Source organism: Anomalospiza imberbis, chromosome Z (assembly GCF_031753505.1).
Source record: "Anomalospiza imberbis isolate Cuckoo-Finch-1a 21T00152 chromosome Z, ASM3175350v1, whole genome shotgun sequence".
Taxonomy (NCBI): domain Eukaryota; kingdom Metazoa; phylum Chordata; class Aves; order Passeriformes; family Viduidae; genus Anomalospiza; species Anomalospiza imberbis.
In genome coordinates this window covers 20,032,200-20,052,708 of record NC_089721.1, presented here as the reverse complement: position 1 = coordinate 20,052,708, position 20,509 = coordinate 20,032,200, and the positions used below count along the sequence as shown (strand labels likewise).

General features: G+C 35.2%; 1 protein-coding gene across 9 annotated transcripts in view; it reads left to right on the top strand.

The window, feature by feature from the left end:
• The window catches only part of ADAMTS6 (ADAM metallopeptidase with thrombospondin type 1 motif 6), a 147,929-nt gene that overhangs the window by 63,986 nt on the left and 63,434 nt on the right, over window positions 1–20,509 (top strand). For all 9 annotated transcript variants that reach the window (XR_010994567.1, XR_010994568.1, XM_068176915.1 and 6 more), the window contains 2 exons: window positions 1,466–1,571; window positions 14,218–14,364. Coding sequence is in view for 7 of the 9 variants with exons in the window: in XM_068176915.1 (XP_068033016.1) it covers window positions 1,466–1,571; window positions 14,218–14,364 (253 nt within the window). In the remaining 2 variants the exon portion in view is untranslated. The remainder of the gene's footprint in view (window positions 1–1,465; window positions 1,572–14,217; window positions 14,365–20,509) is intronic.

The following is a 20,509-nucleotide window of genomic DNA, read 5'->3' as shown; positions in this document are numbered from 1 at the left end:
ACTGCAAACTCTCCAGACACACATTGTTAGCAATGTCAGTTTGGCTATCAGAATAGTTTTGCTGTGTCCAAACTAGATTTGCTTGGAAGAAAACATAGAACACATACCCCCCAAATACTCTACATGTGCCTATAGGAGACCTAAGATCACCCATGGGGTGTGTTCTCATGATATGCCTGCAATATTTTTTCCCTTCAGGAAGCTTTGAGCCACATGTGTAGTGATGTTCAGCCTACAGGATTCAACTAGTCCAGAATGGCCAAACCAGCATGCAAAGATACATGAAGAGCCTCAAATTCAGTGCTTCACTGTGCTGATCCACTCCTATGGCTTCAAATTAATTGCTAATGTGGACACACATTTGCTAATGTGGACTTTCTTACTGTTAGAACAAATAGAGTAATTTGAAGTCCCTACTCATATAAATAGTTTGCTTTCTCTCTTCCCCACTTCCTGTTCCATTCCTCTCATCTTGCAACCAAAGTTAAGCTTTTTCAAATTTTTTATAGTTATTTTTGAGTTGTTTGGAATGTACTTATTTATTTATAAATTATTCTTTTTTCTGTTTTTTTTTTTTTTTTTTTTTTTTTTTTTTGTTTTTTTTTTTTTTTTTTGTTTTTTTTTTTGTTTTTTTTGTAAAGTAGTTATCTGAGCGGGTAACTTCCTTAAAGAATGGTTTGCTGCTTCTTTCAGATAAGAAATTCTAGGGGAGAAATACATTAAATAAACCTGATGTTTAAGTCTTTCTCTAATGGTACTGAATTATGACTGCAGTATGTTCTGTAATAATCTGTTGCTGAAAAATGTGTAAGATACAGAAAAGCCATAGTCAGTAAATGCCAGTGGTGTTCTCTCTCTGAAGAAAGTTTTTAAAAGCCCTTGTAACACAATAAGGTTTTAATGCCAGAAGATGATGGGTGATAAATGGAAAAGACTTCCATGCTTAAATGCTTGCTTGTTATTAACATGTCTCCGGTCTCTTCAGTGATGCATTCAGTTTTGCTTTTTTAATTTTTTAACGTACCATGTGAAGTTTTTCATAGCTAAAAAAGCTGCTTGTATGTTTTAATGAACCCACTAAACTTAAACAGATTTCTTTAGAAAAATAATATGGATACATTTTGCTTTCTTCAGGCACAAGAATGTTAAAATAGAAATGCTTTCTTGAATTCCCTCTCCTGGCTCAAGTTACTAGGTGGTCCCAAGTTACCAGAAGTAAAATTTATAAATCTAACCCCTAGTCTAGACATTTTCCAGCACTGACTGCAGTTCAAAAAATATTAATGTCTAGCCGGCAAAGTGAAATTCCCCCCAGTGATTTTGCAAATGACTAGAAAGTTAACCTTTTGCCAACTGCTCCTTCTGTGCATAGAAGTTATTAAAAAGAATCCAGGCATTTATAACTAGGGCTTTTAAGACTGGAACACCTTGGCATGACCCTTTGTGTCTCCTTCTGTTTATTCAGGCTTGGCCTCTGTGGCTGGAATGTGTGAGCCTGAAAGGAGCTGCAGCATTAATGAAGATATTGGCCTAGGTTCAGCTTTTACCATTGCACATGAGATTGGTCACAAGTGAGTGAGTTTAAAATAAGAATACATTTTAATTTACCACATTTTTAATATTAGTTAATAATTGATATAATTTTTTCCTGCATCATCTCTATTCTGATGTTCCATATTTCTGTATATGGTATTCATAAGTGGCAATATATTTTATTTAGTGTGTATTACCAGGGACTTTAAATTTAGAACTGAAGACTCATTGTATACCCTTTGATTTCAGATTCCAGTTAAATCTGTCCTTCTGAGACTTGACTCACAACCTTCCTACTCTGTTTCATATTTTTAAATATTTGGCTTTGAAAATATTTTCTCCCCCATTACTTTTTTCTGCCTTACTTTATGAAAGAGAAGTGGTTAAAAGGTAAAATTTTTTTTCTCTTTTTATTTTGTCTTTAATATAATTCAAGTTACTATCATTGAAACATTGATTCTGTTGTCAATATTCTTATGCTTTAAGTCGTCTTTCACTCAAGCATGATTTGTATAAAACAGGGTAGAGCAGACAGCATCACTTGTTATGTTTAAAGTATTAGCATATAGTTTTAAAGAGTATGTTGCTATGACACTGATAAAATCTGAGTAGTGTTTGGTCTGGAAATATTTCAGGCCTTCAGTCCACACTGACAGCACTTTTAGTACAATGACACACTTAGTACAAAAGACAGCACTCTTAGTACAATGTGATGATTCTAAAAAGACTGGACACCTTCTTTCATCAAGAGGTTTCCTTTTTTATGTACATGGGTTGACCAGTACACAGTTATGGATGACATGCTTTTCCACCCATTAGCTGATGGAACTGTTAAAATTCTAGTGTGGACTGAAATGAAAGCTAGCAAACTGCTGATCAAAAAAAGGAGTTGGAAGTAAAAGTTATTTTTAGCCCACCTATTATATTAGATAATCACCATGCAACTCTGCTCTCATTTATATTATATATTAAAAAGTCCCGACACATGTAGTGTAGATGAATCTTTGAATTCAAAAGCAATTGTATAAGATCTGAATGATAATGAGAATTTAAAAATACATGTAAAAACTTCCCTGTCCCTCCCTCCCTAAATATTAATAGTTCTAAAATTCCTGTAAATTAAATTTTGTATTGTATTGGTGACCGTGCTGTGAATTTGTCAAATATATAACAAATCCCCCAATCTTCCAATATGGTTTTTTTATTCTAATTCCTGTCTCATATATCTACATATTCATGGAATCACAGAATTACTAGGGCTGGAAGGGACCATCTTGAGTGGAACTTCTTGTGTTTTACTTTTTGTCTCCTTGTCCTGTTCCTGGGCACCACTGGAAAGAGTCTGGCACCATCCACTTCCCATCTGCATTTGAGATATTTGTATATGTTTTATACATGTTATTCCAGAGATAAACAAAATTATTTAATATATGCAGCAATTTTATCATGCAAAGATGGCATGATGACCAGAATTTACTTGAAGAGCTTAGACTAGAATCTGAAAAAAAACCCTACATATAGTGATGGCATATATCCTGTGATCATAGGAATGTTTTTACCATTGATGTTTTCTGTGTATTGTATCTTTTGGCTTCTTATATAAAAGGTATTTTAAAATTCTGAAATCTCAGCTCTTTGAGTCTTTCTGCTAATTCTTGAGATGGCATGATATGTCAAATGCTGATTTGATAAGATGCAGAAATAATATTCCTTTAGCTTCTATACAAGTTTTTTTGGTAAAAAATCTTCAAGATTTATGTTTTGTGGTAGCCACAACATCACCTGTCATTCTACCCATGCAGTGACTGAATGCCTCTACAAATGTCAAAGTTGTTATTTCCTCTCAATCTCCGAGTTTCCAGTACCTACTAGACATTATTTGCACATGTGAGTGAAATAATTGTTTCTTACAGCCTTGTAAACATTTTTCTTTGGCTGTACCTCTTTTCACACTTAGAATAGGAAATTGACTTCATTGTTAAGTGAAAAATAGAAGCATTTAAAGGACATATCTACATTGAGTATGTGACATACAACAAAAGAGCACTCAATTACACAGAATCACAGAATGGGTCGGGATGGAAGGGACCAGAGTGTGTCATCTGGTTCAATCTCCCTGCTCAAGCAGGCTCATCCTAGAGCACATGGCACATGGTATCCAGATCCTTCTTGAATATCTCCAGTGAGGGAGACTTCACAGCCTCTCTGGGCAGTCTGTTTCAGTGCTCGGTCACCTGCACAGTAAAGAAATTATTTCTCGTGTCCAGGTGGAACTTCCTGGGCATCAGCTTCTGTCCTATGACTCAGCATCTCTAAGAACAGCCCATCTTGGTACTTCCCCTTCATATACTTATAGGCACTAATGACGTCCTTTCTCAGTCATCTCTTCTCAAGGCTGAATGGACCCAACTCCCTCCCAGCCTTTCTTCATAAGAGCGATGCTCCAGACCCCTAATAAAATTTGTTGCCCTTTGCTGGACCTACTCGAGGAGCTCCATGGCTCTGTTGCCCTGAGGAGCCCAGAACTGGATACAGCACCCCCAGTGAGGCCTTACCAGGGCTGAGTTGAGGGGCAGGATCACCTCCCTCCACCTGCTGGCAATGCTCTTCCTAATGCCCCCCAGGACAGCACTGGCCTTCTTGGCCACCAGGACACGCTGCTGGCCCATGGACAGCTTTTTGGCCACCAGGACCCCCAGGTCCTTCTCCACAGGGCTGCCTCCCAGCAGGTCAGCCCCAGTCTGTGCTGGTGCCTGGGGTTGTTCCTCCCCAGGTGCAGGACCCTGCACTTGCCCTTGCTGAAATTCAGATGGTTCTTCTTTGTCCATCTCTCCAACCTGTCAAGATTCTTCTGAAGGGCTGCATAGCCCTCTGGGGTATCGGCCACTCCTCCCAGCTCTGTGTCCTCAGTGAATATGCTGAGCAGGCATCTGCCCCTTCATCCATGCGATTGATGCACATACACATAAAAAATGTATGAGTGGTGAGGAACAGAAGCAAAAAGAAATTACCCCCCCATAAAAATTTTACAGAAGGTATGAATGAACATTATAATCACAATCAGACTATCAGTCTCTGAAGTTTTCAAGGAAAAATGCTTTTCCGGATAGCTTTCTAATTAGATTAGAATGGGAGAATTGAACTTTGAAAGATCATGTTTTAATTAATTGTATAGTTGCTATGGAATAACGAGTTTTTAAAAAACTTTTGAACTGAGGATAAAAATTCTTTAGTGACTAAAAGAGAACAATTATAATACACTTTCTTTGATAGATTATCCACAGTTTCTCCAAAATCTGATTTATAAGCTTCCCTGATGGAAGTGGCTCAACGTCTTGTTAGTACTTTATTGAATTATACAGTGATGAGAAGGCATTGAATCCTTCAGTCTTAATTCCTGTATATCATAGTGTGTTAAATTTAATTTATTTCTAACTCTCTTTTAACCTTTTATTGATTCAAATTAGTTCAATTTGATTGAAGAATACCAGAAAATTACTTCTTGAAACCTTAAAGGAACTGGTAGTCTGATTGTAATAGTCAGTCATACTTTCTGTTAAATTGTTACAGTATTTTTTTTTTTTTTAATTTTGGCTTCCATTCCTTACCACTTGTAGAGTTTATATGTATATAACCCAGTTTTGGTACTGTTCAGCTGTGTGCAGTTCAGGCTCATAACCGGCTGTTTTTATTGAAGATGGTGGTACACAGTGTTTGTTTCTTTCTTGAGGGCATAAACAATGGAGAAACTAATGTTTTGTGATTTTTTCCTCCCTAGCCATGATTCAGGGAACAGCCTGTATTACTCTTAGTACTTCTGTGAATTAGATAAAATTCAGAGTTGGCCCTTTAGACTTCAGAATAATTTCTCTAGAAAACTGAATTTTGATGTTTGACATACAGAATGTCTGCTTTCCTACCATTATATACTTCACACCAAAGATGCTTAAGATTTCTGGTAGGCAAAAATCACAAACAGTAATTTCTTGTACCAGGAGTGAGAATTGAGCGTGTATCCCCTAAATTGTCAAAGTTCAACTTTTTCTCTTGGTGAAGAGAGGACCCCTATGCAGGCATCATGCTTTTATCTTGGACAAGTTGAATGATGTAAGATCCAGTCACATTTTCTATTCCCCAGCCAGCTGAGTTAGGTGGCTTTCTGCTCTATGCTTTTGTATTTGGGTACATTCTAAAATGTCTAGCTTGTCCTATGCATGCTGTAAAGCGTGCTTAGTTAAACTGGTAAGGAGTTCCAGATTCCACTGGAAGAGGTATATCGGTAAAAGAAAGGTATTTTACCATTGATTGTTGCAGTTTTGTGGACATGTTGGCTGAGATTTTGAAAGTGAAATACAGAGTGAGAAAGAATAAACAGAATAAAAATGGGTAAACAAAGGAAATGTCAAAATATGAGGATAGTGGACTAGGCTTAGGACTGAAAGTTGTCCACAGAACTTGGAGTAAGAAAATAATTTACTAATGACAGACAGCCATTGAGGGCTGTATGAAAGAAGCTGGTAGATAAGATTGGTGGGCAAAATTGTTTCTGAAAAGTCAGAATTGTCTTGACTTATAGATGATGTAATAACCTTAACAATTTGACAGTCATATCTTGATAAAAAAGATATGAGAAATAATAAGAACATATAGTCCAACTAACGAAATTGTCTTTAAAATGAAGAGCAGTGATACTTTCAAGTATGCATTTAGTTGTAAATTAGTTCATACAGCTAAAATATGCCTGCAATTCTAGCACTCTTCAAAGTCCCTTTTCAGCTTGTATGCAAAATGAAAAATATTATAAATACCCCTCCTTTTATATGAGAAGCATGGTCTTCAGTGATGGAGTAAATCTTGTAATCTGGTGGTACTTTCAGGAGGTGCTTGTCTGTACCTCATTCTTAGTGACCAGTGAGTTTCATGTTTGAGCAGTGCATTGGGTTGGCATGGACAGCTTTTAGTGGCAGGCAGGCTACAAGGATGTCTTTTGTGGGAAACTGCCAGAAGCTTCCTCCATGTCCCACAAAGACAGTGGCAAGAGGCTCCAGGATGGAGTGAAAGTGGTAGGATGGTGGGCCCATCAGTGACAGTGGTAGGGCTTCTGGGATAACATGTTTTAGAAGAGGGGTAGAAATATTGCTATATGACAACAGCCAGAAAAGATGAGAGAGAATACGTGCGGTAAACAGCTCTGCAGACACCAAGGTCAGTGAGAAGGCACTGGAGCTGAGGTTCCTCTGCAGCCTGTGGTGCAGACCATGGTGAGGTAGCTGTGCCCCTATGGCCCATGGAGGAGCACAGGGAAGCAGAGATCCACCTGCAGCCCATGGAGAGCCATGTTGGAGCAGGTGGATGCCTGAAGGGAGACTGTGATCCTGTGGGAGGCCTGCGCTGGAGCAGGGTCCTGGTAGGACTTGTGACCCCGTGGGGGACCACACAGGAGCTGGCTATGCCTGAAGGACAGGACCCACACTGGAGCAGTTCATGAGGGACTGCAGCCCATGGGGAAGCCTCATGTCGAAGAATTTAGTAGAGAACTGTCTGCAGTGGGTGGGTGGGACTCCATGCTGGAGAAGAGAACAGTGTGAGGCAAAAGGAGCAGCAGTGATATGTAAGGAATGTAACCCCCATTCTCCGTTCAGGAATAAATTTGGGCCTGGGAAGATTGGTAATAAAACTAAGCTGAATTCAGCAAGTTGAATCTATTTTGCCCATAATGGTAATTGGTGAGTGGTCTCTTCCTGTCCCTGTTTCAACCCATGAACCTTTCCTGATATTTTCTCTGTCCAGCTGAGGAAGAAAAGGGGCAGGCACCTGGCATTCAGCCAGGGTTAACTTACTATAATCAGTCAAACCTCAGCTACATTACAGGACTTGAGTTTTAGTGAGAGGTTTTCTAGAAGAAGTGCATATCAAGGAATGTCCTTTTTGTACAACTAGAAAGAAAATACTCCAGTCTGAGGTAATAGAGACACATATACTAAACTTTACAATAGCTTTTTCAAAACTATTTGAAACACAGCTAGAAGGAATTGTAGTAACAACACACCCTGTCAGCTCTCCAGTTGATGCAGGCGTCATTGTTTTGTCTCAGATGATGATGTCTTCTGTATTTAACTATAGCAGTCTCTCTCAAATCTACAGTGTATGAACACCTCAACAGCAAACAGAAAACATTAAGCTTATTCCTGCTAGATGTCTAGGAGTGATGGAGTTAATAGCGTGAATTTTTAGGGACAGTTTAACTATCTTTTTTAGTTTAAAAACCCCAAACCAAATCAAAACTAAACCCAACAAAAAGAAATTAAACAAAATGAAACCAGACCAAACCAATCACAGAAACAAAAACCCCAACAAAACCAAACCAACAAAAACCTTAACGAAAATGAGTCCACAAGCCACATAAGACCATACATAATTATTTCTAACTTTCTCACTCCCCACCATACATCCCTTGCCCTGGTCTTTTTTGCTAAAGGAACTCTCTTTTTATGCCTGCTTTCATAATATTGCAGGTTTTAAAAAGCTTTCTTTGGGACTTCAGTTTTAGGGACATGCATATAAAATAAAATGTCATAAACAAATGGCAAAACCCCCCAATTGTGGGACATGTTTATATTTAAAATATGAAAAAACATCTTTCTCTACATATCTGAAATATTACTTGAAGTTCAGAATTTGCAATACTAAAATAATTTTTTTTAACATCCAAGCATTTTTATCAAGGAAACTGAACATTGTAACATTTCACAGGTCTTAACAAAAGTGCAAGAAGAATAAATGGGGATGAAGTGGAAGGTTATCATAACCTTCAGGGCATCTTGAATTTCCAAAGGACATCTGAGCTCAGAAGTTTGCTTCCTGATCAGAGCCAATATTTCCACTTTGACCTACAGTCTAAAGACCTGATGCATTTGCACTAAGGGCTTTGTGTAGCACACAAGCCCTACTTGATGTTACTGTTGTGCTATGAAGCTATGGCAATGTAACCCAGGAGAAGTTTGTGCACTGCTTTTTTTGTAACAGTCCTACAGAAGTCTGTAATTTCCCCATAAGAAAGTCCAGGTTTCTGAATAAAATGCATTGGTTTTTAGTAATTTAGAAATTGCTATGCTTTTAAGAGCCTCATATGTTATTTAATACTAAATGATGCTCATTTATAAAGATTGGTTTTGGTGGGGTGTTTGGTCATCATCTACAACTGAGAGAAGAACCATATTTAGAAAGTAAAGAGGAAAAATTAGGATAGAAGTGTGCTAAAATTATATTGAATTTCATGGCAGATATGCTTTTTATAAAGCTCCTATTATTGAATTAGTTTGTTTCCTAAGTTTTCAGGGAGCTAATAAGTTTCACCCAAGTTTAAAATTCTGCATTACTTCAAAATAAAGCATTAGGGATACTCCAAACTGCAGAATGATGTCCAAATGCAGGAAATCAGTACTTAAGGTTAAAATCCATTTAAGACATGGAAATAGAAAGTGAAGTAACTAATTAACCTTGATTCCTCCCTTGAGGAATATGCAATGTTAGGTAGTTTAAATACATGCTATCAATGTTTGGAATCCTAAAATTAAATAAATGTATTTTTTAAGACAATACTTTTTTTTTTTCCCCTTCATTTGTAATGTCATTTAATGGTAAATTTTAATTTTCATGCTGTTATGTAGATACAACCAATACTTTTATAACATTGGCTAAAATTATATGGAGGGCTACATAGAAAGAGGAGAATTCTCTTTTAAGAGACAGTATGGGGCAAATACTTACAAAAGTAAAGAAAAAGTGCTTACTTTTGTTACTGAGAAAACATAAAATCCAGTGATTGTAATGTGTCCAACATTTACCATAACTTCATAACAACTGACGAGTATTTCACTCCTAGTAGACAAAAGAATAATTAATAAAATTACCATGTATGTTCACATAGAAATTGTGCTTTGTTCCAAGTAGCTCATATCTCTGATATTGTAGGGAAAAAAATTCTACTATTCTTTAATAGTAGTTTATGTTCAGATTCACCCACTTTTTGCTGAACAAAACAGTGTTGAAACATGGTAGTTTTCCCTTTCTTCGCTCGTGTATTTTCTACTGACACTAAGAAAAGCGTATATGAAGCCATGCCTATATTTACAGATGTAGGGAAGCTAACAGTTCTAATTTTTCAATGTAGGCCCTAAATAGACATTCTAAGCTATATGAAATACATACATAGATTTAAATTACACTTTTTAAACCATTATGAGAACAAGTACAATACAGTGGAAAATTGCTTAATACAAATTTTATGAAAATTTTTGTCTCTAATATAATAAACTCAGTTTCTCCAAGCAAATTATGATTCACTATTTAGGTCTTCCTTCAAATACAAGAATACTTGTACAAGCACGCCCATACTGTGCAGAGATTTGCTTTTAGAAACTTTGAAAACATTCTTCACTGATACACTTTATGATGCCTTCCTACCCTTTACGTCAATCTCCATAAATATTAGGTCAGTGTGAGACATTGGAGGAAATACTTGCAATGTACCTAGGGTCAAGATACTCACTTGAAGATAGCCCATTTCACTCTTTGCATGTGTGTTCATCTCCTAGAACAGATAATCAGTGTCATTAAACCTCTTAAGGTGTAAGTTGCTTTTCTTTCTCTTAGGAAGATAGGGTACCAATTCTTTATTGTGAGGATATGTACTTTTTGGAGCTGTTAATCAGCTTCAGATAATGGACAAGAAGACCCGGTGCTTGACTTTACAGTATTTCTCTTGTGTTCCTGTAATTTTTTTTCCTCACCTGACTCACAATTCTGTATCTGGTACTCTTCTTCCTAATGCTGTTAAGTGGCAGAGCAACATAAAAGACACTGCTTTAAAAAAAAATGGGTCAAATTCATATAACTCATGAATTGTTAAGAAAGCCTAACATTCTCTATTGTATTTAGAGAAATGAAACAGTCTATGCTTTTCTGAATCCTCCAAACCCTAAGAAAGCTAGGAAGATACGAAGATATCTTTTGAAGATAATGAAGATATCGTTTGATACAAAGATAATTAGTACTTCAGCTGGATAGCAGAGAAAATTGATTGAGAAACAGCATTTCACCTGAGTACTACTTTTAAGATAACTTCAGGGCTAATAAAGTACTTGGTATACAAAATAAATCTCAGTGAAGAGTGTGGAGATGCATTCAGAGGGTTTGGATCTGACTTCTCTGGATCCAAAGTGTCTGGGTAATACATAATGACAGAAGCGTTCTGGCTGTCTCACAAAAATGACTGCTGTAATTTCATATGAATCAGCAGTAAGTGTTTTGGGAGTCATAACCATCATTGTTTAGAACTACCAAAAATATCAGTAAGCCAATGAAACTGTAGGGACCTACCTGCAATGCTGTTTTTTTTGCAAGATAAAGGAAGGGTAGACAAGAAATTTATATTCACATCCTTCCCTCTGCTTATACTCCGGGGTCTGTACTTATCTATTGCCCTTTTATTCAGTGCAGATGTCACTCGTTATCTCCCCTGTGATTTTTGGGGTTGGATTGCAAGTTGGATACATATTACAAATAATTCCCTCAGATAATTTTTTCAGATATAATGAAAAACAGATTTCCAAAGGAAAAAAATTTATTCAGTTACAGATGTTAGTAAGTGAAACAAGACAGTGAGCGCTACTAGGATGTGCTGCTTTAGAATTTTTTAAGAAACATACAGACTAGAGATAATTTGCAGGAGAGTTTCAGTTATAATTTTAAACTTTTTAACTGGTCCTACTTTGCACAATCCTTTAATGTAAAGTAATTGCTCTCTTGGGAAATGAGGAGCCATAATGCATGAAAACGCAAGAGCTGCGGGATTAAACATCCTTCCTTGAAATGGCAGGTAGAAAGATAACTTCATAGAATAACTTCTGTGTCAGTTGAGGAGATTTCAGTCTCTGCTCATCCATCTGGCTGTTCTTGTAAAGACAAAATTATACTGGTAGTTTTAGACAGGCTTTTTAAGCCAATGAAAGGAAGAAGTCTGTGTATGTTTAGTGAAATTGAAAAAGGTAGGCAAATTATAACAGTAGCTCCACAAAGAATATTTTATGTTCCCTACTTTCTTCCCTTCATTTCTGTGCCAATCCAATTGCAAGCATGCTTTTGTAAAGACCTAGTTTTAATGTAATGATGGCCAAATATGACCAGCTTGTTCTGATGGAAATAAAACTAGTAATTTGGTCAGAAATGTGTTTCCATCTGCAATCCTGCCCACAGGAGGGCAAGTTACTGAACTGTAATGGCATGCTGCCACTACCATCTTTGGAAATTATGACAGTAGTTGTAAAACCCTTCAGCAAACATCAGAAAAAGTTACCTGCACCTCATGATCACATTCCTCTTAAATTCAGATGCAAGGACAAGTAGAAAAACCTTCTAGGAAAGGGATAGATGATTTAGGAGAATGAATATTTATAAAGCATACCATTAGATCATGGAAAGGCATTGATTGAGTTCCCATGTGCATCAGAAATTATGGCTTCCAGTCACAGACATGCTTTTTATCAGGCATACCACTGCCACTGTCACCAACATTGTATTTTTCCCAAGAAGAGAAGGTAGAAGGAAGGTTATTGAACTATGAAGTTTGTTTTTTTACTTATACACCCAAAAGATAAAAATTTCATTTCCCAGAGAACTGAAGTCTCTCAGTTTTTAAACAAATGGAATACACTAACTAGAGATAAACTGAATACAAGAATCATCCAACTCATTTCTATAAAATAAGTAATTTATGGAGATTATTAAAAAATAAAGTTTTCTGTTTCCAGAAATGGTACAGAGACATTTGAAAAAGGAATGTTTCTGAAGTACCCCAAATTCTAGGAAATAATTGCCACAGAGAACAGGTAAATAAAGCACATTTTTAATTGTAAAATTCTGGTTCAGTTTGTTGCACAGGACATCTACGTTCTTTCCTCTCCTAATATGAATAGGTATTGATAAGATCATAGGAATTAACACTGGTCTGAAAGTTTCATTGCATTACATACATTACTCAGATGAGTTGATTAAAACTCTATTTTTATAGAGAAGTGACATCCTTTATTTGATTATGTAATAGTCTAAGGTGTCAGACCTTTCCAGTACATAATACAGTATATGGCTTCTGCATTTGTGAGATACCACAAACTGAGCCTGACATGTGCAGGCATTGTTGCAGAATATGTATACCACAGGGAAACCTCCCATAGGCAAGGCAGCCATGCTTTTTTGGTGATGAAGTCCTTCCTGATTCTGTAGGAATCATCCATTGTTCACTGATGGTTTTTTGTTTTTTTTTTTTTTTTTTTTTTTTTTTGGTAGGAATGGTTGCCAACACCTTTCACTTGTAGGTTGTTTTATGATCATCTGAAGAGGTGAAATAGTACTCAGTGTATTGAAATTCAGGGTAACATTAAAATCTAGGGGTATAATACCACATTCTGGAGCAATATGATCAGAATAATATAACCCAACTGCTCTGATTTCAGTGAAGAAAGTGGCATGAACTGATATGAAGTGGTATTGTCAGCTGACAAAAGGTCTGTTTGTTTTCTACTACTTTTTGTATGTTCTTGCACCAGTCCTAAATATTACAGAAAATCAAAACTGAGTGCCTCAATACATTTGTTTTCCTGAATGATGATTAAGAAATCAGTCAGTCCTTTTAGCATACAGAAGACTCCAAAGACAGACTTCACTGTATTATTCTGGGAGTTCAGCATCTCAGTTTTGTCATTGTTTTAATTACTTCTATCTCATTATCAGGGAAGTTCCTGTGTCTCTCACTATCTGCCCCTCTGATTTCATAAGCCTTTGAGAAGGAGTAAATTTGACCAAAGCTTAATATTTAAAAAAATAAGAAATAAAGGAACAAACTTTTCTCCCCAAGTGATTGAATTGAAATTAATCAAGGACTAAGGACATGGAGTTTTATAATAATAAGAATAAGGATTATTTTATAACAATAAGAATAAGGATTCTTTAGGATATTTTTTTACTAGGGTCATATCATCTTTCTTGAAAGTTAATTTCTTTCCTGAAAATCTCTTTCGGCCAAGTTCCATCCAGAAGTTTCTTATTTTCTGCTGATTTTTTATTGTCTTTATTTTGACATTCTTTGACAAAGCAAAGCTCTAAAAGGAGGGCTCCAAGTCCCTCTGTGAGTAGATACTGAGAGAGTGTATGCATACAGGATGGTCCTAGGAATTGCAAAACCCATGTTCTACTTGAATTATTATTGGTTGCACCATGCCTAAATATAGTGTAATGTTACAGCAACAGTACCTATTCTTAGTCCTTTATTACTAATACAAGAATCTGCACTATAATAAATATTCCATATCCAGGTGCCCTACCAAATAAAGGCTTGAGTGCTCTGTATTTGGCTTGCAAGAATACTGTTCTGTTTTCTTTAAAAGCTTTAGAAAACAAATAAAATGCTTCCAAAAATCCATAGAAGGGAAGACGGTTATGTTATTGTGTTGTATTATGAGATCTGAATAAATTAATCAGAACTTAACTGACTCTCTACTTAGGAGTTCTCCTGCACTGTGTTCTTTTAGGTCCAACATGATTGCTGTAAAGGTGACATTATGTTTTAAGTGATATATGATGCTGTAGAAAAGTAATGGGCTGTTTCTCTCCTACTCTTTTGAGCAGTTTTGGTATGAATCATGATGGAATTGGAAATTCCTGTGGGACCAAAGGTCATGAAGCAGCAAAGCTAATGGCAGCTCATATTACAGCAAACACCAATCCTTTCTCCTGGTCAGCTTGCAGTCGCGATTACATCACCAGTTTTTTAGAGTAAGTAATCTCTCCAGAAAAATGCATTTTCAAAAAATTGACACCTTTTGGGATCAGTTGTAGAGATATAGTGACCTGTTCTGATGGTTTACATTTTTATAATGAATAGACAGACATACAGTGAGTCATTGGAAACTCTTTTTTTCTGTAGAGCATTATTTCAATGTAAATGGCAAAAAGCTTCTTTTGCTCCATTCACCACCTTAACAGTTCTCTATTGTTTTTAATCTACTCAAAAGATTCTAAAGTTCTGATCATACCTCATTACTTCATTAATCTGAGACTGGGAAATAAAAGAGGGCAAGATTCATCTATGGATCATGTTATAGTCCTGTTCCTTTTACATTTCATTCTTCAGATATTTTTCAGGCAGTCTTGTGGGTTTTTACCTATCAATGTTCTTTGGTACTATTGGTGAGAATATAAAGATTATAGAAGTGCATGGCATGGATCTTTATGTTAATACCTTAAAATTCTGATGACCTCTACTTCTGTGGTGATTTTTATCCAGAAGTAGTTTGCTACCTGAAATTTCACTATGAAAAAATTTGAACAGTCAAAATAAGTTGTTCACAGAAATGTATCAATATATAAATTTATACATACTGATGATTCATAATGAAGCCTTGTATGTGTTTCAAATTTTGAAGACAAGTACATATAGCCATGAGTTCACTGAGAGCAGATTCTTAACAGATTTGTTTAGATGCTGGAAGACGGTTTTTATTGGAGGCAAATAACAGTTAGTTGGCAGGTTCAGTGTCATTTGTGCAATCACGCCCTAAGAAATACAGCTTGTTCAGTAATTCAGACACTTAACTGTATTTTGAGAGGGACATAAACCAGTCAATTGTCTAACCATTCTTCTACTAAGGACAAAATTAGTATTTCTTTTCTCTTAGGGATTTAACTTCAGAATAAGATGCTGTTGTGTATCATTTCTGAAGGAACTCATCTAGACCAAAACCTTTAGACCAAAATGTCAAGTAGCTTCCCACATGGTGTAGAGAATCAGAATCACTGACTTGGGCTGTCAAGGTGCTAGAACTTCTGTAGAGTCAGTGGGCAGAGACAGATATTTAAGTGTTAGTACTATTTAGAGGAAGAAAACTTCTCATCAGTTACTGTAATAGGTTTAAGGCATTTTGTATCACACCTCTGAACTGTGCATCCACACAGTTTTATATACTGGTATATTTAAGAAAAATGTCTAAACTAAAGCAGTAAATGAGTAAATCATTCTTACCATATATGTGTGGTACAGCTTTCTCACAATATAATTTCATTTGCTAAGGGGACATATATATATATATATATATATATATATGTGTGTGTGTGTGTGTGTGTGTGTGTGTGTGTGTGTGTATTTATTTAATACTAGCATTATTTAAAAAATATGCATAGTTATTTTGTTTTATAATTACTAATTACTTTTGTTAATTAAATGTTGTTCCCATTAGTCATCTTTCTAGTATGTCGTTGCAGCCTGGTTTTAACTATGAAAAAGAATATTATTTCCATATTTAAAGAATATTATTTCCATATTTCTTCTAAGATTATTTCACAGCTTTGTAGTTCTGACTGTAAGCTTACTGTTCAGGTATTTCTTTGTAGTATTTGGGAGCTTGTTCTTCTTGTTACACTTCTGCTGTTCTCTGTCTTGTTTACTTCTATTGTTGCTCTTCTCTGAAAAACTAAATTTTTATCCCATAATTATCCTGACAATAAGTTGTCTGTTGATGAGGAAATAATTCAACATAAAGTGAAGAAGTTATTTTTTATTTATGGATTTAGAGAAAGGAACATGATAAAATTCTGTGGTGTGTGTTATTCTTCAAAAATAATGGAACTGAACATTTGCTCATAATGCTCCTGTACAGTTTCAAATTTTAGCCTGATGCATGCAGTGGTCTTTTGAATTTTTACTGCCAGTTAAAAGCATTTTTATCTTGAGCCTTTTTACACTGGGATTTTTTTACTGATTTAGTTTATTATTTAGTGTTAGCACCTCTATTATTCTTTTCCATTCCATAGATTTGATTTATGGTTTGATTTATGGTTAAGTTTTTGAAGTCTGTGGGATGGCAGTGAAATTGTAGTTACATTACTATAATGCCAGAAGTATTCTGTTGAATCTGTTTCCATAGTCTAATCTCCTCAGATTTTTGAGATACTTCTCTATCAAACACTCATACAGAGTGTTTGCAACTCTACTTGAATTACTACCAAAAAGGAATTTTGCAAAAAAATCATTACTGAAGATACTAAGTGATATTTGAACTAGAGAAAAACAACAATCTATGCATAGCAGATTCAATGATAAATTATTTTTCATAATACTTCAGCTGTATTTTTGTATCCTGGAATAGTGGTATTATTTTTTTTCAAAGCCACTTTGGACACATATGTTACACATCACAATTTTTGTAGATTTTCCAGTTGTCTAGAATACAGTGTTAAATACTGTACTAAGAGTCAAATATAACTTTTCTCTCATCTACTAATCCTGGAATCTGTTTTCAAAAATGTCAGATTTCTCAAACATGATCTGTTTATTATAAATCTATGCTTCTTATTGTCTGTGGATCTAATATCCTACAAATGAATTGATAGTTTTTTCCTTAAAATATTTGATTTATTATTTCATAAGGTAGATAGCCTGTAAAACTGTACTTTGTTTCTCTAGTTTCTAGTTTCCTCACCAGCTTTTATGCCATCTCAATGACAACAGGCAGCTGTTAGATACCTGCAAGACACTTTTTACCCATTCACACCTTTCCTTAAGAGAGAACAGATCTAAGAGCAGGTATATTTCAGTTGCAGGTAGTAAACCGTTAGCAAGAATAAAAAAAATAATAGCAAGTTTCATGTGGCAACGTATCTGTGACTGCTTTTAGAAGAGTAGAAGAGTCTGCATCCTCACAGGAAAAATGATTTTTTTCCCCTAATATTTCTTGATGACTTAGCAACTGGTGAGAAAAATGCTGATTTAGAGCTTTAGAGGCCAAGCTGGCTTGGAATTCATTTAGCTGTGTGTAACAAGACAGGTAGGACTTGAGTGTATTAAATGAAGGTACCCAAGCAGAAAGCAGATCTATGAGACCTTTTAGATTTATATCTTTGGACCTTTGCACATGTTTGGGCCATGCTGCCATGGTACCACGTTAATGCGACTGGAATAAAATTTGATAGAATTTCATTACACGTTCACAGTATTTTATGGTAAGGAAGGCTAATGTGGATTTACTATTTTACCAGCTCAGGTCACCACTTGCTACCACTTGCTCCTCAGTTTTGTACTGAGGAATAACCATGAAGTATCACCTGGAGGGTATCAGTTCAGTCAGGCAGTAGTTGGGAAAGAAAAATATTTTGCAGGAGTGCTGGAAAAAGGATGAATATGGCTCAAAGTATGACAATAAGACAAAGCAAAGTTGTGTAATGCTAATAGGTCAACCAACACTTTCAGCAAAGATGATCAACCAGCACAGATACTGGAATGGCCAAAGGAAATATTTTTTTTCTGGAGAAAACATTCCTTGAAGGACATAAGAGCTGTTGTCTGCCAAGCTTAAAATAGCTATTGTCTATCAAGCTTTTAGGTGGAGTGAAAGATTGACATAATTCAGTTTATCAGCTGAATTGTTCATAAGTGCTTTGCAATGGCTTTAATTTCATTAACATTATATGGAACTAATTCCACTAATACTAACTGAGAATTGAAGGCTTGGAGGGCAGTCTCAGGAGACAGAGATTTCTGTGAGATGAGTAGAAACCTGTAATATCTGTTCACAGGAGAAAAGAACCAAGCCTAAAATTTTAATGACTGAAAAACAATTAGTATGAATTTAATTCCATGCAACACGTATGTGTGTATATAACTTCTACATTCTGTTTAAAAAAAACTGCATGATTTTTGGAGTCATAGTTTATTTTTCTTGTCAGTAACAGGAGAGGAGTTAAAAGAAGCAAGATGGCCAGCTCTGTCTTTCAGAGGCAGGATTGTCTTTTGAAGATGGAGGAGAACCAAGAATCATAAATTATTTCATTAAGATCTATCACAGGAAATTCTTGGAGACACTCTATGATTGCCATACAGCAGGATTTAGATCTTAGACTACAACTTTCTAACTCTGGAAGGGAGCCAAAACTATCTTTGTCCAAGCAAGCCCATGCAGACAATATAGAGAAAAAAAAAAAAAATCATTCAGTGTTCTGGTCCAGATATCATCTGCCCAAGAATCTTAATTGTACAAGTGAATATGCAAGGTAAATATAGGATATGTCTACATATGCCTCATATATTATCTATGACCAGTTCCTTCATACTCCAGAAATGTAAAGTAACTTCTGAAATAAGTATTAACTAAGACTAGTTTTGGAAGATAAGATTACATCTATTGTATCAAAATTTAATATCTCTTTCTACAAATCAGTGGAGAAAATATGCATTCAGTATTATGTGTTGACCTACACTTTGGATTATAATTTGCTTATTTTCTTTAAATTAGACTAATATTTAAATTATTTTTTGCTAACAGGTAATTAAATATGCACCTGTATGTAAATAAAAATATAAACATGTGCCCTCATTTGCTATAGATTTATGAAACTCTGAAAGTCTTATGTTTTACTTAAAAGACTATTCAGTTGAAAAAAAAGACCTAAGAGTTTCTGTAATTATGGGATGACAATATGGCTTTGAGTGTTGACTTTGCAAGTATTACTCTTTGTCTACCTTTTGATTTATTTAAATATAAGGAAATTGTAAAGGACAGAATCAGCATCAGATTTCCATTAACTTATTTATAGAGTATCTCATGAAATAAATGATTGGTCCAGTATTTTATATGTTAGTATCTACTGAACTCTTAAAACCAGATTTTGGTAGAAGGATGGTTTTGATAGATGAACCAATAGATTTTTCTTTGCACAGCAGCTGGATATTCCAATGAATAAAATAATGTTTTGGATCATAGGAAAGCATGGGGGATAGCATGCATTAAAGAAACAGCAAATTGCTTCCTCCAAGCAAAAGGAGCATTTAGTGTGATGAAAAGATTGTGCAAAATTACAAAGTCTTTTGTATGAAAGAGATACTAAGACAGACCCAACCTTGGCATAAAAGAATGGATAGAAGTAGATTTTATCAGAAGAGTGAGTGGTAAATCTGATTTTCCCTAACATTCAATAAAGTTTTTATTTAGTAATTGCATTTGGCTTCATTTTAATTTTAAGCACACCAAATCCAAATCTCAGTTCTTTTACTTATGTCCAGATTCTACAAATATTTATGCTTAGATCTGTAGACTACTGAGCAATGTTTACCCATTAATGTTTACCCGTTAATGTAAAGTAAGGCAGCTTTTGTAACCTGTACAGAACTATAATCTGGTGCTTTTAAAAATCAGTTTATACTTATAAATATGAAGTAAGGATTCTGTTAGGAGTCAGATGTATTGGCATGTAAATGATTAATGGTATGTATATGTAAAAATGCTCTGTGTTTTTATTAATAATTTTTACTAATTTTTCATATTTTACTGCTTGTTTGGTATCAGAATTAAATAAAACATTATGCATACTATCAGTGTATTTATGTATATGATTGTTTAGCTATTACAGATATTCACAAATATTTATACTATATTTTATTTGTAATCATGAAGTGTAGCTTGCATTATAGTCCACATAATTATTTTGACTGTGACATTCAAAACCAATTTTCAGAGCCAGCGTTCTGGGATATTTTCTTCAGCCATTGCAGGAGTTGGGTTATACTACGTAAGTAGGGGTTTTTGAGAATAGATACTGTATATAGGAACATAAACCCTCAGAGATCTACATCCATGGTTTTTGCTTTTTCTCTTTATTGGTCTTGAATACATCTGTGAAAGCTGTGCTGAGGTGGTGATCCTGAGTTTTGTGTTGTTCAGTCTGTAAAGATATAGAAACATTCAATCCCTGGTTGGTATTAATTTAGTTGAGCAGTTAGCAGTGATAGGAGACTGAAATCTTAAGCTTTCCTAGAAAATTCTAGTATCCTTGTTATCCTTTCAAACACAAGAATAATTTGCTATCCTGTGATACTAAAATACAAAAAAAAAAAAAAAAAAAAAGTTTAAATTATATTGTAGAGTGTTTT